Here is a 16,434-nt window from a genome sequence, read left to right as displayed (position 1 = left end):
ATAAATATTATAAATATTATTAATTTTTAATAATATTAGAAGATATTTCTGGTTTTACACAGCGGAAAGCAGTGGAAGGACCCGGACCGTTACCCACGTTTTGCTTCTGCCACAGACATTGTGGTATGGTGCCTGTGGAAAAACAGAGAGCAGAAAAATGGGAAGAAACCAGCAGCTCCACAAGCCTGATTTCTGTCAGCTTTTTGACTTTTACCCAGTTCTTTGGTTCCTGTTGAGGCTGGGTTATCTACGAGTCCTGGATTCAAAGCATCACTCTCCCAAACCACAGTCACCGATACCTGCACCCATCACATTCAGATGGGGAGAATGCTGAATTTTCTGTCACGTAAAGTCTTTAATTTCTACAAAACCTGATGAATCAACATCTTCAGAGTCTTTCTCAAAGGTCGCTGAAATGAGCCCAAAAAAGTCCACAAGCTCTCACCAGGAACTGATGGGTAGGACTAACTTAACAGGCCTAGTACCACTGAGGGCCAGGGTTAAAATCTAACAGCAATTTGCAAAATCTCCATTAGTCACTGCTGGAAAAGGACCTACGGGACCCTGTTACATCGTACTTCACATACTTCAACACTCCAAAAATGGAAGCTTTGGAGGAAAAGCCATTTAACACGGTCACTGAAAGTAAGGAGCAAAAGTGTTAAAGCTCCAAAAGCTCCATCACAGCCCACTGCAATCTGCTGCTGGGATAAGCAAGTTTCTATATACATATTTATAAATCTAGTTATATAGTTCAGTTGATGAATCAGTCACTCTTCAGGGTGTCGATAACTGAATAAAAGTATCTAAATTTAGTACCAGCTATTTTGAAACTATAAATGAAGACAACCCATGCAAAAAAAGCCATTTATTAGATATATGTACATATATACATCTACATGCAAAACGATTTTATACACATTTACACAGGTTCAATTATTAATACAGTGCAAAAATGCCTAAAAAGGTACCAGCCCACCTTCGACAAACTTAACAGGTCTTTGGGAGAAGGAAAGCAATTAAAATCCCACAGAAAACGATCAGCTTCATAAAGTGACTGAGCACCGCGAATCTTTAAATTAATGACGTTTATTCTGCGCCAATTTTCTTGTGCTGAGCTGCTGGGTGAGGAGAAGAGTTTCCTAAAGGCTTCTCTTGAAAACTGACAGCGTTCAGGAAATGCAATTCAAACTGCGTTAAACAGTTTAATGTTCGAACAAAAAAGGGATGGATTCCTGTCCGGGGATTTGATTCCAAACAGGCATAACCCCACGTTATGAGTCAGATTTCATGTACTCAAACTGCAAGCCATTCTTTTTTTATTAAATCTTAAAAGCACTGAGATCAACGTAAAATGCTCCATTTCTCTTGCTGTTTCATCAGAAAGAAAAGTTTAACCGTAGAAATACCTTACGGATACAGGAGCCATTCAAAATACCAACTTTAAAAAAGAAATATTGGTCAAACGACGCGTGCTCTGCCCATCCTGGAATCACAACCCGAGCCTACAAAGTGTGCAGATACTAACGCACAGGTATTAATCCATGCAGATTCCTTAATATGGTTTACACAGATTATAGGGAGGAAAAAAATGGTTGCAAAGGGCTTAAGATGAACAGCAGATGAGAGTTTAGTTCATTTAGGAGAAAAGATTCAGTCGCATCCTCCATCTGATCCACAAAGCAGAAAAACTCACACAAAGGTAGAACTGAACCAACCGCTCTCGTTTGGTTTTACTGAAACATTGTCAGGAAAAAAGAAAATATCAAACAAAAGCTGAGTTTAATCTTTATTCACCCCGATTACGTTAATTTAACACCTCGCTCCACCACTCCTACTGCAGAGCTGCTGCTGACATCACCTGGCGCAGGGATGTGTTTGCTTTATGATAAAGCAAACAGATGCTCAGGAAGCATCAGAACGTTTTTGCCCATCAGCTCAACACAAGGATGAGGAATAAAAAAGCAGATGATGGCTCCACTGGCCCTGTGACCCCCTCAAAAATGCTCTGTGTGCCATAAGCTACAGCAGCACTGCTTTATCCAAGCCTATGGAGAGACAGCAAAGCTCTTTTGGACTCTTTATCCTAACGGAGGCTAAAAGGGGGGTAAAGTTGGGTCGTATCACCAAGTAAAACTGGGACTGAACAGCTATAGGAACGTAAAAGCTCATCAGTACTAAAAGCCCCACATCTGTGGGGTCATCCCGGTATCTGAAGGACAGCGGTTGAAGGGTGGCTTCGTTTCTGCACTCACGCTCTGGCAGAAAACTGGGGCAGTGACAGACAAACGATTGCAACCCACTCCCTTATAACAGCAGAGCATTCCCTCACGGCACCCAGCAACAGCTGCTTTAACTGGCAAGCTAAAATAGTCCTCTGTCATTCCTACGAGGCTATTCCACAGAGTTTCAAGGAGCTCAGTGCGTTATTATTACAGTAAATGTGCTAACATGGGATGGAAAAGAAATACCTACATTTTACTACTGGGAAAAGCTCTGGCACCAAGTCTCTTGATGTTCTAGAAACTGTTGAGGTTGTATGGGGCTGCCTATCGATGCTGTTGCTGCAGTCACCTGCATCACAGAGCTGCTTCCAAGGCACACAGGTTCCTGGTGTTTACCAAAAACACAGCGTTTACCTCACGAGACTTCAGGAAAATTCACTGAGAAGCAAGGAAGTGATTTTGTTAAGCACTTCTGCAAACTCAAGACAACCCTGCATCATGTTAATCCCTTTGCAACCACCAGAGGTAGAGACTACGTGAGAGGAAAAATAAATCTTTGGTGAGAGATGTTTGGTGGAAGAAATGGGGCGACCAGAAAACAATTTCCTAAAAAGTATTTTAAAAAAATAAAGAAAATCTAGGACCACACTTTCACAACATAACACACCTACAGCTCTCTACATCACCTCAGTTCGAGTCTCTACAATCCTTCGAGGACAGCTGCACCAAAATGCTACGCATTTTTTTTAAACAAGACAGCCTAAATTATTCATGTATGCTCTAAAATGCCCATATGCACCTCAAAACGTTATGTACAGCACCACCCTGTGCAGCAGAGGTTAAGAATTTCAGCTCTTTTAAGTATCATAGTCAAAAGTGCACACTCATAAATTCATCTTAGCGTAAGAACTCAACACCATCAACTAAAGGTGTTTTATATAATAAAGAGAACCTGCTCTTGCTTTCCATTACTGGAAATGGCTTTCTACTTACCAGCTATACCTTTTTTTAAAAAGGTGAAGGAGACAGTGGCCTGTCACAAGTAGGCTTGGAAGATTTATTATCTGTACAGACCAAGCAAACGTGGAATTACCCTTATAGTAACAGTGACCTTAACCACAGAAATAAAGGCCACTTGAGCTGAAAGATCACTTATATTCACTGGGTTTATTTTATGCTGCCCCAAGCGTATTTGCAATTAACCAATGAGCACGTACTTAACTACAATGCACTGTTTAGCCAGGAGATATTTATAGCCTTTATGGTTTTTAAGAGAGACACAGTCTTTTCTTTTCCTTCAAAACCTAGAAAAATTACCCTGAAGCTCATCCTAACAATTTTTCCCACTGATATTAAACTCATCTAATTATGGCAAACAACTCCTTCACTTGTATTTACCAAGAATCTTAATGCTTAACAAATTCTACTGACAAAAATGTTACCCACCAATTTTATCTTCATTTTACTATACAATTCTAATAGTTTAGGTAGCACTGGCAGAGCAAGACTGCCAAACTGTTACAAAGCCAGTAAGACCAATGGCAAAATGCTGTCTAGATGGTGTTAGTCAAGGAGTAAAAGCCTGTTCATGGTAAGAACCTCCCTCTGTTGATGACGCCTGATAAGATCTCTCCCATGCACATTTACCACATGCCATATTAAATACAGCTACGTTCCTCACCGTACGTTTGACACCATTACAGTACCCTACTTTATTTCCAGTTGCTTCGAAATAATCCTCCTTGCAAGAGCCATTGTCACAAATCTTTACAAATACCCCAAGCTATTTTTGGCCAATTTCATATTATAAAAAAGGTTGTAAAAATAGAGTAGCAAACCCAAAGTCTTTCTTCATACTCCGCAGTCAGGCTGTTTCTCCAGAAGCTGCCTTGTCAGGATCTGATAAGAAGAAAGCGATGCCACTCCTATGTGAAAGGCAATTTGCCAGAGGTTCCGTAATCCGTACAAGTAAACGTTGCAGAAACAAATGGAGAAAAAGAGGACAAACGTCTTCACCTTCCTCGCTGAGCTGTAGAAGAGGTACAAGTAACACTGCAAAAGGACCAGAGAGACAGCGTTAGCATTAAACCCTGTACAGGTAGACAAAAGACATAGCTGGGAATTGCTGGCATGTTCACATCATTGCAGTGATCACCAAGAAGCTCCAAGCTTCCCCTCAACTCCTATGCTGAAAGGTCCTCTAAGAATAGCTGGAGTGGTTGTTGTTATAATAATTATTATTATTGTCATTGTTGTTGTTATGATTATGATTAATATCATTATTATTTCTATTAGTGGCCTTAACCCAGACCCTCCTGGTGAGCAGAGATATCAAGAGAAGTCTGTCAGCACAACTGGTGTCCCTCCCGCCTGCCTCAGCTTGGATTTCAGGGGTCCGAACGCTGAGCCAGCTTTCAAAAACCACCCATGATTTTCACAAGACAAAAGCTCAGAAGCAGGAAAAGAGCAAACCCAAATCTGCTTCTGCCTTATTTGTTCTTGGGATAAGTAAAGGACTTCATTCTCTAGACTTGACTGGGTAGGAAGAGATCATTTCTGTTAATAGGTTTATCTGGGGTTTTGAGCTCTTTTTCTTTTTAAATTTAAGAACAGGTGGAACCCATTTGCTAAGCATGTGTGAAGAGCAACAACCCTCACAGGCGAAAACTAAAACCCCTCAAAGTGCTGGCAGAAGAGTTACTTTTTTAACTCAGGCAGCAACAGATCGTGCTTTCTCACTTAAGGTCACAGCTTCCAACTGTGCTGATGACACAAGCAGAGATCAACACGTAAGGAGCACTTCACACTAGAGCTCGATTTATGCACAAGCATTTTGTGCAGATGACTGCTGCAGATCAAAAGAGAGAACTCTTCTTTATTTAGCTCCTCTAGCTTCAGGTACGAACTGGAAAAAAAGCAGGACAGAGCCTTTCTTTGTGAGGAATGACTTGCACCAAGCATTTAGATCCAAATTAGTATCTCCATCTTAAAGCTCTGCTGTGAGCAGAGGTGTAAGAAGGCTGAAAGACACTAAATCATATCCATTATGATACAATAAATAGCCCTTCTGCAAGTTTTAAACACTGTAGATAAATAGAAGCCTTCAGATAGTGGTCCCCAAACCATTAGCCAAATGCAACAGTACTAAGCAATGAATACACCATAGACATTATGTTATTCCTTCTGTCAGCTCCTGACCCAACTGCAGCAGCTTCCTGCTATCACAGGCTGAAAAAACTGAAGATTTTGCAAACAACATATTGCCCTCGGGTTAAAGGTTGTGGACCACTGCTTTAGGCATTTAAGGAACCTGTTGAGAAGAAGCCATTTGGAGCATTTAATATTTTCTTCATTCAAATTCTTCTGCATAAGGAAGTCAGAGAAAATAATTCTTAGCTGAAAATTATTTTGTCTTGTATATTCTAATATAAAAGTAATCAGAAAGCATTTTATTTACTTAACGTACCTGAAAAACACAGGCTAGAAAAGGTAGAATAAAAGCTATCACATTTCCAATGCCTTCATGGTCCTCCTGTTTGGATTAAAAGAAGTGACAAACAACCATGTCAGCAACAGTTTTTAGCAAGTACTGCTTGATATTTTAGCACACTGTATTTCATCAAGTACCTCTCATCCCAGTTTATGTTGACTGAGTGCAACAGTGTTAAACAGCAAGATCAATATCACTGAACAAGACACCAAGAACTGGGGCTTATGTGACAATTCCTGCTAAATAAAACTGTGCCACCATACAACCAGGACACGATTTTTTTTTTCCCTTTTTAAAAGTTGCTTATGGTTTCAAAAATTTTTGTTTAAAAAGATTTACGCAAAAAAATCCAGCCAGTCTGACAAGACTAAAATATTTCTCCAAATTTTAACCTCCCTTAGAAAAGAATAAAATGCAATGTTCTGCGATACACAACAAATCACATAAAATCACAGAATGGTTTGGGTTGGAAGGGACCTTAAAGCTCACCCAGTCCAACCCCTGCCATGGGCAGGGACACCTCCCACCAGCCCAGGCTGCTCCAAGCCCCATCCAACCTGGCCGTGAACACTGACAGAGAGGGGGCATCCACAGCTTCCCTGGGCAACCTGGGCCAGTGTCTCACCACCCTCACAGTCAAGAATTTCTTCCTAAAATCCAGTCTAAATCTGCCCACTTCCAGTTTAAAACCATTCCCCCTTGTCCTATCACTCCATGCCGTTGTCAAAAGTCTCTCCCCAGCTTTCCTGTAGCTCCTTCAGGAACTGGAAGGCTGCAATAACGTCCCTCCGAAGCCTTCTCTTCTCCAGGCTGAACAGCCCCAACTCTCTCAGCCTGTCTTCATAGGAGAGCTGCTCCAGTCCCTGAGCACCTCTGTGGCCTCCGCTGGACGTGCTCCAACAGCTCCATGGCCTTCTTATGTTGGGGGCCCCAGAACTGGACACAGCCCTGCAGGTGAGGTCTCACCAGAGCAGAGCAGAGGAGCAGAATCCTCTCCCTGGCCCTGCTGGCCACACTTCTTGTGATGCAGCCCAGGATGCAGTTGGCCTTCCGGGCTGCAAGCTCTCACTGCCGGCTCATTGAGAAATCAATTGCACATTCCCTGGACAAACAGAACACTTCTTGTGGAAAGATGTATGCTCTGCTAAGAGGCAGAACAGCCACCCGTAATCTGGTTACCCAAGTAACTCACTCGCTTTGACTCATTTACAGATTTCAATTCAATCAGGGTTACCTGAAATGAATTCTCTGCTAGGTGAACTCCTCGAATGAGATTCAAAGCTCCACACATGATGTTCAGCACCAGCGACAGAATTCCCAGGGGAGTCACACGCTCCATCCTGTAAGTAGGGACTTAAACAAAATAAAAAGACAGACATTAGTAGTGAAAATTTGCACTATTACTTTGAATCTTTTAACATAAACCGACACAAATGAGCTTATGTGGGCTTTAAACATTTTCAAAGCCTCTCACGTTTGAAGAAGACCAATTATAAACAGAAAAACCTCCTTTTTTCTTGCATTACACTGTTCAGTTCTTCAGACATCGAGAAATCAGCAAGCGCTCTGGTGAATTTCTTTTAAACAGATTAAGCAATAGAATTTGTTCTTGAGCTATTCAGCATTAATGGCCTCTTTTATGGTGCATGTAGATATTATTTAACTGTTTATTACAGCAGATTAGCATAGTTAACACCCTCCACAGGTCAGTAGAAAAGCTAGCGGCTTTAAGCACATACAGGTCTGGGAAAGAGCTTGGATTTCTGACACCCATAAAAGCAAGGGAGCGATTCATCTGTTCCTCAACTGGCACCTCTGTATTTCTCCCCACTGACAGTTTGAACGTTCAGTCTCACATTCAGCAACCAATGGTTTCCACACAGCATTTGGTGCCCTCATCAAGCAGTTGTCAGAAGACAACTGCAGGAGCCAAGGACTTTGATGCACCGCTGCTAGAAGAGCCTGAAACACATTTCACAGGTAGTGGATTATCTGTACCTTCCTTTCACACCTTCTCCACCACACCTACTTAACACCCACACCCCCAGATACCATTTCTTCAGGGTGATCTAATTGCTACATACCTAATTAAGGTCAAAGCAATTATTAGAAATGTGTATTTAACTTTGGAATCTGCGGTTTCTAATTCAGGGCTTTGGTTGTCCAAAAGCTCACCTGTTTGTTTTCCCTAGGTGTAGCAGCCCAACAACAGATACCACACCTGGATACTCACCTACGCTTCATCCCTGCCCTTCTGTCACCACAAGCAGAACATTGCTTAAGATAACAATAAGAAGGGTAATTTGCACCTCAGATACCAAATCCAGATCCTCTCCTGCACCAACACCCATAAAATACAGGAGAATAAATGAGCCCTTAAGAAATCTCCCCGGTTCTCAGGACCTTCTGCCTCCTGTCCAGATGTAGGCAGCTCCCAACTACTACAAACTCAGCAACACAGCAGGCATCATCTCTGGCTTCATTTCAGTGAAACATCACAACAGCTTTAATACTGTAGTACTACATGCTTTAAGAGAGCAAAACACTTGCTGCTTCTCCTTCAAGAGAGATTTTGACAGATGGATGTAAAAAAGTTAGATGCCAAATTAATGTAGGGATATAAAGCCTCTTTTATAAGTGTCTGTGTAATTAATTTGTCTGGCGTGCACTCATACCTTCATAATTTCATCTCCAAAGCAGCTGCAGAAGGAACTGTGTTAATTCCATTTGATATATGCCACATTACGTAGCATTACTGCTTATTATTGTCACAGACATGTTCATGTAATAAATGGTGCAAGTAATCCCTATCATTCAAAGGCAATTTTGCTCTTTTGCTACGCAGTGAAATTTAAGGTCCAAACAGTGCAGTGAACAAAAGCTGTACCAGCACATTTCTTCATTCACTGACCTGTCCATTCAGCTGCCTATTAATTTTGATAAATTAAATAATGTGGCTGCTATGTATCTCTCTCTTAAGGAAATTTCCTAATAAAGGCTACTGTTTCTCCTTCCTCAGTTTCTAAGGTTTACATCAGAAGCACACAGTGTCTCTCCAACAAAGAAAAATGACCAAGCACAAGTGTCATTCCTTGAACAGGATTTTGAAAACTGCACACGTCAAGAGTTTTCAGTCCCCAGGGAAGAACACCACAAGTCTCAATATGCAGCTTCTGCAGGCTGAAGACCACAGCATGGAATATTACCTAAGAAGTTACATTTTCTTGCCCAGTAGGATAAAAAGAATTGCTATCACAGATGCAGAGGAGATTACAACATCCAGTTCCTCAGGGATCAGATTCTGTGAAAACTGATTTTTAAGTTGTTTGCTGTGGAGCTCTATTTCTGCTGCATCATTCCGAGGTTTTTCACAAACCGAAATTGCACCGAACGACAGAGATGGGCACTGCCAGGGGAAAATTATTACACTTGTGTGAATTCACTCATGTTTTTATAAATACAATTTCATACTAGAATTGCTTATTACATTAAAGGGAAAAAAGAGAGTACAAGCACTCTTAGTCCAAGACAGCACAACTGTGTGCAAGCACAAGTGAGATTGTTAATTGGGATTCAAACCTATGTGAACACGTACAGAAAAATTCTGTGAAAACAACCTCACACAATGAAGAAATTGAAACTCCTGCCTGTAAAAGATTTTCTGAGCAGATACCTCTGGCTATTTAACCAGAGACTGACATGAATGCCTGCTGCATCACACTCCATCCTGTCTCTCCAAGGCACAGCACAACAAGGGTTTGACAATGAGTCACCTATCCAAAACTGCAGACAAAGACGGCACCGGGAGTGAAAAATGAAACCAGACTCAAACATTTTAAAATAAAATACAAACACAAAAAAAGCCAGAGATGTGAGACATCTTCAAAAAACATCTTAAAAGGGACTCTGTCAATGACTCCCTGTGTGTCTACAAAAGACTAAGAACATTCATCAAGGGGAGCACAATGCTGCATAATTTAACAGCGTGCTTAGCAGACAAATGGCACAAGTTGTTCTTTGACTTCATAGAGCCGGTTCTGATGTGAAAAAACTCTCCCATTTCACAGGATGCTACTTACACTTCACATTTCTGCTGCACACACCCCCCACTGTCTTCCGGAGCTTCATCAGCTGTGCCCATATCGAGACACAAGGTGAGGCTTTTGCAGCAAGAGCTGAGGACGTGCAGATGTTGATCAAGGATACAACGCTAGCGTCTTTCCAGCAAGGGTTTGGGTTTAGTTAAGAATGAAGGAACAAACAGAAGAAAAAAAAATGAAGAAAACTTTTGTTCCCATGTATACTAAGAAGGACAAAACTGCCCTGACTTTTCAGACTCACTTCACACTAAAATGAAGAGCCAGGGGATGTGATCACACAGCTCAGAAGAAGAACCAGCTACAACCATGTCAGGAGATTGATGCTTTGATCAATCCATTGATTGATCTGTCTTCACTATAAAATGCAGATACAATTCAATTCTGCTCTGCTGCAACCATAACACTTCAATGTATGCTCAAGAAGTCTCCTGTAAATCAGACCCACCATATAAATAACATTAATATAGGAACAAACACTCTCCACACAGCTAAACTTAGACCAGCAAAGCAGGATTCAGCTGGTAGGTAATGATGAGAGGAGAGAGACATAAGCGAGGAAAGCTGACTCCAGCCAAGGGAAACAGATGATCATAAATATGATCCTTAAAATAAAGTCAGAACAATCTGCAAGAGTATTTGGGTTCGACCAGAGAAAACAGCCAGAAATAAAAAGCCAGATGGAAAGTTAAAGAAAGCAATTAAGAATATTGGGGAACTGAAAATGTATTTCTGATCTGTGGACACAGACTGGCTTGCAAATGTTCACTGGCACCAAAACCGTTCACACCACTGCAATGAATTTCTAAGCCCTGTCACATCATGAAAATATTTAAGCTTCAAGTGCAGTTCTGAGGAGCACTCACAAATCTGACTGGCAAATAAAACATTTTCAGTCCTATTTTTTATTTCCTCCTGGCCACTGCCCCTCTCTGTTTTAACTTAAAATACCTATGTCAAATCAGATTCCAGCTCATCCATCAGAAACAATAAGACTGAGCAACTGGTACTTAGTTTTATTAGTGTTTCATAAGCCAAGAACAACAAAAAAAGAGGAAATACAAGCTCATGGCACTCCAGCTGCATTTAAACAGCCATGCTAATAGGATTAAAAGCATTTCGTTTCATAGAGGAAGGAGGCAGAATTTTGACTATGCAACTGCAACACAAAGAAGATACCAATTTTACAATATATAAGTAGAGGTTAGTACTTCTAAAAGCAGGTAAAACGTCAGGATTCATTACCAAAAGGTCCCTTGTCAAGCCTTTATGTGTTGTTCATACAGATATACCTATCCTCTTTCAGAATTTTAGAAAAATGGATTAAATTGTAAAGAATAAGGTAAACGGAGAAAGCAGAGAGGAGAGAACAACTCAAGACACAGTCTGGGAATGAGAGTTTTACCCTCAGCTAATATTCTTCTCATCTTTTCTTTCCTCGGGCTGAAGCAACTCATTCAGACTGTGATTACTTATCTTCTATTAGAAAATGCAAGCAATGAATTAGTGGGGCTTTTCTGCCATAGACAATTTAACAAACAACTACTCTAAAAGCAGAAGAATTAAGATGGAAAACATCAAGGCCAGTTACAACCAATTGTCTATATAGAAAAGCTGATCTAAGGCTGGGAGAAAAGACGTTACCACGAGTCCTTAAAGGCTCTGCTGCATACCTGCTATAATCTAAAGACCATATGTTGTTTACTGAGAGAAAAGCAGTCCTTTTTCTTGGGTTTCACACACATTATATACATATTTCTTAGTAAAGAAAGGAACCACTGCTGTTACATGTTTTTCTGTCATTAATGTCGAGGATGTCAGGTCCAGGGAGGTGATTATCCCCCTGTACTCGGCACTGGTGAGGCCGCACCTCGAGTCCTGTGTTCAGTTCTGGGCCCCTCACTAGAAGAAGGATGTTGAGATTCTGGAGCATGTTCAGAGAAGAGCCACAAGGATGGGGAGGGGTCTGGAGAACAAGCCTGATGAGGAGCGGCTGAGGGAACTGGGCTTGTTTAGCTTGGAGAAGAGAAGGCTGAGGGGAGCCCTCATCCCCCCCCACAACTGCCTCAAGGGAGGTTGTAGAGAGGTGGGTGCTGGTCTCTTCTCCCAGGTGATGGGGGATAGAACAAGGGGAAATGGCACCAAGCTGTGCCAAGGGAGGTGCAGGTTAGAGATAAGGAGGAAGTTCTTTACTGAGAGGGTCATCAGAGGCTGGAACAGGCTGCCCAGGGAGGTGGTGGAGTCCCCATCCCTGGATGTATTTAAGGAGCGGGCAGATGAGGTACTTAAGGATATGGTTTAGGGGGTAGACAGGAACGGGTGGACATGATGATCTCAGAGGTCTTTTCCAACCAAGCGATTCTGTGATTCTGTGAAGTCTACTGTCACCTGTGTGTAGTAGTAACTTACCAACCTCCACATGAACGCCTGCGTGCCCGCCGTTAACCACCCCATTCATCAGCTCTGCATCCTCCAGCTTCAGCTGAACTGGGGGCTGGAACTTCAGCTCCTCCTCAATCTTCTCCCAGTTGGCTTTTGTTCGAGAGCCAGTCGTGCAATTAAAATGGTATTTCACTTTCTGAATAACGTTATCTGAAACAATACAAAAACACACTTCGATTAGCTCGGCAAAAGTTAAGCGCTTTAGGTAATTAATCAAATCATGGCATGCTGTTTTGATTGCTTCTTATTTCTTCGCTAATTTCTTTTTTTATTAGTTTCAGGTATAGATTTCCACCACTGATTATGGAATAAAAACCTGTTTAATTTCATACCCACTTCCTTCTGGATGCTTTAAATCTCAACATCCTCCCTACCAGTGGGAAACAAGCTTTCATATTCCAGGGTAGATGTTAACACGTCTCTTACCTACACACTACCATGAGAAGCAATTCCACATTGTGTTTTAGGAATTTCAAGGATTAGGTTTTTTTCCAGCACAGAGATAAATTAATTCAACCTATATTTAATTTATGAAGCAGCTCTCACTGGCAGAGGCAATTCCACAGTGATTCCACCAATGACCAAGCCACAGATCTACGTACCCATCACCTTGCTTCATCTGTCACACTTCAAATTTAATACCACTTGCCAGCAAATCCCTTTCCACAAATGTGGCTGCTGGTTTGACAAGAGTTGCACTGAAACTAAGCGGAGGATTTGTCCAAGAACAAATTGCTCACACCTCCAGAGCTGAAGTACCCGACTGTGGCTGCCGCTACTTCCTATTTAATTGTGCAAAGATACTGGCAAATTCAAGCTATTTCAAATGTTCAGGGAAATAAAATGCACAACCATTTATTTAGCTAAGATAAGTAAAAGCCAGATCCTGAAGATATTGTTACACTACAAAAACTGCATGGGCTGACTACAGCTACTACTGGACATGATACATATGTAGTAGCTTAAGTATGAGCTTTGAGACCACACAGGAAGACTTTTTTGTTGTGCTAGAACACACAGTGCCATAAGCATCCCTTAGTGAAAAATCCTGTGTTCTACCTTAAGTCAGCCTGGTATAATTACCTGGAACTACCAGGCAAAAGGCTAAGAACTTAGTCATCAAGTGCACCTTTGATCCAAACACAGAAGAGAAGTGTGGGGGGGGGAAGACACAGCAACATTAGGTAGACTCAGTAGCAAAATACAATGTAACAGTAAAAATTTTTTAAAAAGGTGGGTTTTTTTCTCTAAAAAGAGCCTTATGCAATTAAAAAAGGCTTGAAATTCCCAAATTCCTACTCAAGTTTAAAAAAAAAAAAGAAGTAATTTGGATCTTGGTATAAAATGACATCATGTCTGAAATGTGCCCTGTAGGGAATTCACCCAAGATACAAGATGCCTGTATAATACACCTTCCTTGTGGATTTCTCAATCTTTTAAGCATTAGCTTAACACTATTGCCAAAATCTGGTGAGAGGTGTGTTAACCCACTGCAGTATCTCATCCTTTCCCAGAAAAGAGTTTCTCACTTGCAAGGGAATTGTGTTTTTCCAAGGTGCGAGGTTCAGTAAAGCACCTGCTGCTTGGCAAGAAAACCATTCCTAGCAGGTTAAAAAAGCACCACCAGGCATGATTATGAAGTATTATATGAATCTAAGTCACGCCAGAAGTAAAGCTGCCCATAATAATCTATTTTGTCTCCCTTTTTTTCCTGTACCCATCTGTCTCCACTTGTCGGATTTTTTTAAATTAAGTTAGAAAACGTTAGAAATGTGCATTTCTTTCTCTTCTGTACTTGTTTATTAATCACCACAGCAGTTTGTTCATCTATTACAGGGGCTCTCAGGAACTGCAAAATCAATAATCTAATGGTTTAATGCAGTTACAAGATTGCCCAGCTCCTCCTACACACACATGCAAAGGCACACACACACAGAGATACATTTTTATGATCAGGCTTTCGCCAGGAGACATTGTTTAACATCATAAAAGGAGCAGACACTGAATTCTTGCTATTAGAGAACAAAGTTACAAACCAAATTCAAGAAAAGCATATGGTCTGGAAGCTAAACTGATGCTTGTTGTATCGTAGGAAGCAGCAAATTCCCACTGAAGCTCTTCCAGGAAGCAAAACGCCATGATGGTTGAGTAATTGCTGGAACAGATTGCCATGCAGGCAATATCCCCAGAAGAAAGGAAACTGAAATAGAGAGAGAAAAAAAGAAAAGTAACATCAACATAAGGAGGTAAAAGAGTCAGGCAGAACATGAGAAGTAAACTGTGCTTTCTGTCAAAATAGAATGTACAGATTGCGCTGAAAGAGCCGACAGCAAAAGATGCATTGTTCACACTGCCGTAATGGTCCTGCAGCCCCCACACATCTAACACGTCCTCTTAATTCACTCAGTATGCCTGAGCACACTAAAGATCACATACAGATTTTGTGGAATTGCTACAGCAGTAAGAATCAAGGACATTATTTTCCCAGGCTGGCTTTAAATCACGTTAATAAGAAAAGAGATGGCCGGAAAACACCACAGGCAAGAAGATTCTGAAAGAAAACACAGCGGCTTTCCACAAATAACAGCAAAAACAAGCAAGCTTCTTCACAGGAAGGAAGCAGACATATTCCTTGCTCCCTTGGAATATGATAACTTCATATTAATGGCAAGAGATATTTGTTAACTTGCACAAAACAAGATATTCAAACACTGTTAGTGTTAAGTCATTTGTAGCAAATAAAGACGAGTGTGTACCAGAAACAGAGCAATAAAAATTCTACTCCAAAAGGGGTCCCTCTAACACTGAGGCCATATTTATGCAGAAGTTTCCACTTACAGATGGCCCAAAACCTTCTGGGAATCTTAAGAGGGGATTCATCTGACCAAAATGTAGGCATGAGATAAATCACTCTGGTCCAGGCTTCATTAAAAGAGACGGGAGTCAGGGCACCCAGTTCAGATGTCAGCACACATAATGTAGATCGCTAAACTTCCACAACCCCCTCCATAATCACAGACTTGTAACTGTCTCTGAAAGAAGACTGAGGAAGTCTCCCCTCGCAGGTTAGCCATTTGTTAGCAAACATTCAGTGTAAAACCAAAGGTTTGAAGCTGAACAATTGTCCTTTCTAATTTCTCTCTTTCCTACTATTTATATACTCACCCTTCTCATACAGAAATACTTGTGGTTTCAGTTTTATCACATTTTTTGTTTACTTGTCATGCTACGTACTTGGGATGTATGGATTTGATTAGCTCTGTGACAGCCCAGTTACACTGGGTAGGTTCCCTGAAGCCCTTTTGTCCCCAGCTCACAGCTGAGGATCAACACCAGGCCTGCATAAAACCAAGCTGTCAATAATTTATAGCCTTTTTGCCACGTATCTGTTTGCACTCTTCTCATTTCAGAGCCAGACGCACAGCTACTTCTGTAGAGACTACGGAAGATTAAAAGCAGCAGAAAATGTTAGCATTAAAGGGCACGAGTTCGCTTTGAGGGAAAAGGAACTGAAATGCTAATCTCTGCGTTTCCAGTTGACTCAGTGTAAGTTCATGGCTCTTCTTTCTCCAACCACGCCCTCCAAAAGGGATACTCTTAAGTTTTTCTTACATTTGCTAACCAGAAATGCAATCACAAACTAAAACACATTTTTAGAACTAAACTACAATCAATAGCAAATGAAAATTCTCATCTCTGAATGAAACATTAATTTCTTAAAGACTAGCAGATCCTTCTCCAATCAATAAAAGCAAAGATTTATCATTTCATATATATATATATTCATAATTTTCCATACTGGCTACTGTCAGCATGCTTCAGGCCTCCTCAAGAGACACCCATCAGCCAGAGCTTCTAGACTTGAACCCTGCTCCATTCAGAAAATGGAGTGGGCAGTGAGGAGAAGGAGGAGGCAGTTGGGGCAGTTCTGTGCAAGCCAAATCAGAACTGCAGGGGCCTGCGAGAAGGCATCAGCAGGACCTGACAGCCACTGAAGAAAAGGGCTTGGGGTTTAGACTAAACTAAGTAATTACTAGGCACTAGGATGCTGTCTTAGAAGGTACCTGTACATGTCCAAGATACTCCAATTGCTGGTAGTAACATGTACTGCCCACCGAGCAGAAAGCATTTGCTACAAAAAATGAGCAGTTTTCACAGAATCACAGAATCGCTCGATTGG

General features: G+C 41.2%; 1 protein-coding gene across 1 annotated transcript; it reads right to left on the bottom strand.

The window, feature by feature from the left end:
- Positions 1-4,016: 4,016 nt before the first annotated feature.
- On the bottom strand, positions 4,017-14,541 carry SEC22C (SEC22 vesicle trafficking protein homolog C (S. cerevisiae); the record flags this gene model as incomplete). Its single annotated transcript, XM_010181939.1, has 5 exons — positions 4,017-4,277; positions 5,692-5,757; positions 6,950-7,068; positions 12,222-12,404; positions 14,291-14,541. Coding segments are annotated over 5 exons (820 nt in total), but the record flags the coding sequence as incomplete, so codon positions are not given.
- Positions 14,542-16,434: the final 1,893 nt, after the last annotated feature.

This window comes from Mesitornis unicolor, unplaced genomic scaffold (genome assembly GCF_000695765.1).
Source record: "Mesitornis unicolor isolate BGI_N332 unplaced genomic scaffold, ASM69576v1 scaffold26273, whole genome shotgun sequence".
Taxonomy (NCBI): Eukaryota; Metazoa; Chordata; class Aves; order Mesitornithiformes; family Mesitornithidae; genus Mesitornis; species Mesitornis unicolor.
This window is presented reverse-complemented; position numbering and strand designations above follow the sequence as displayed.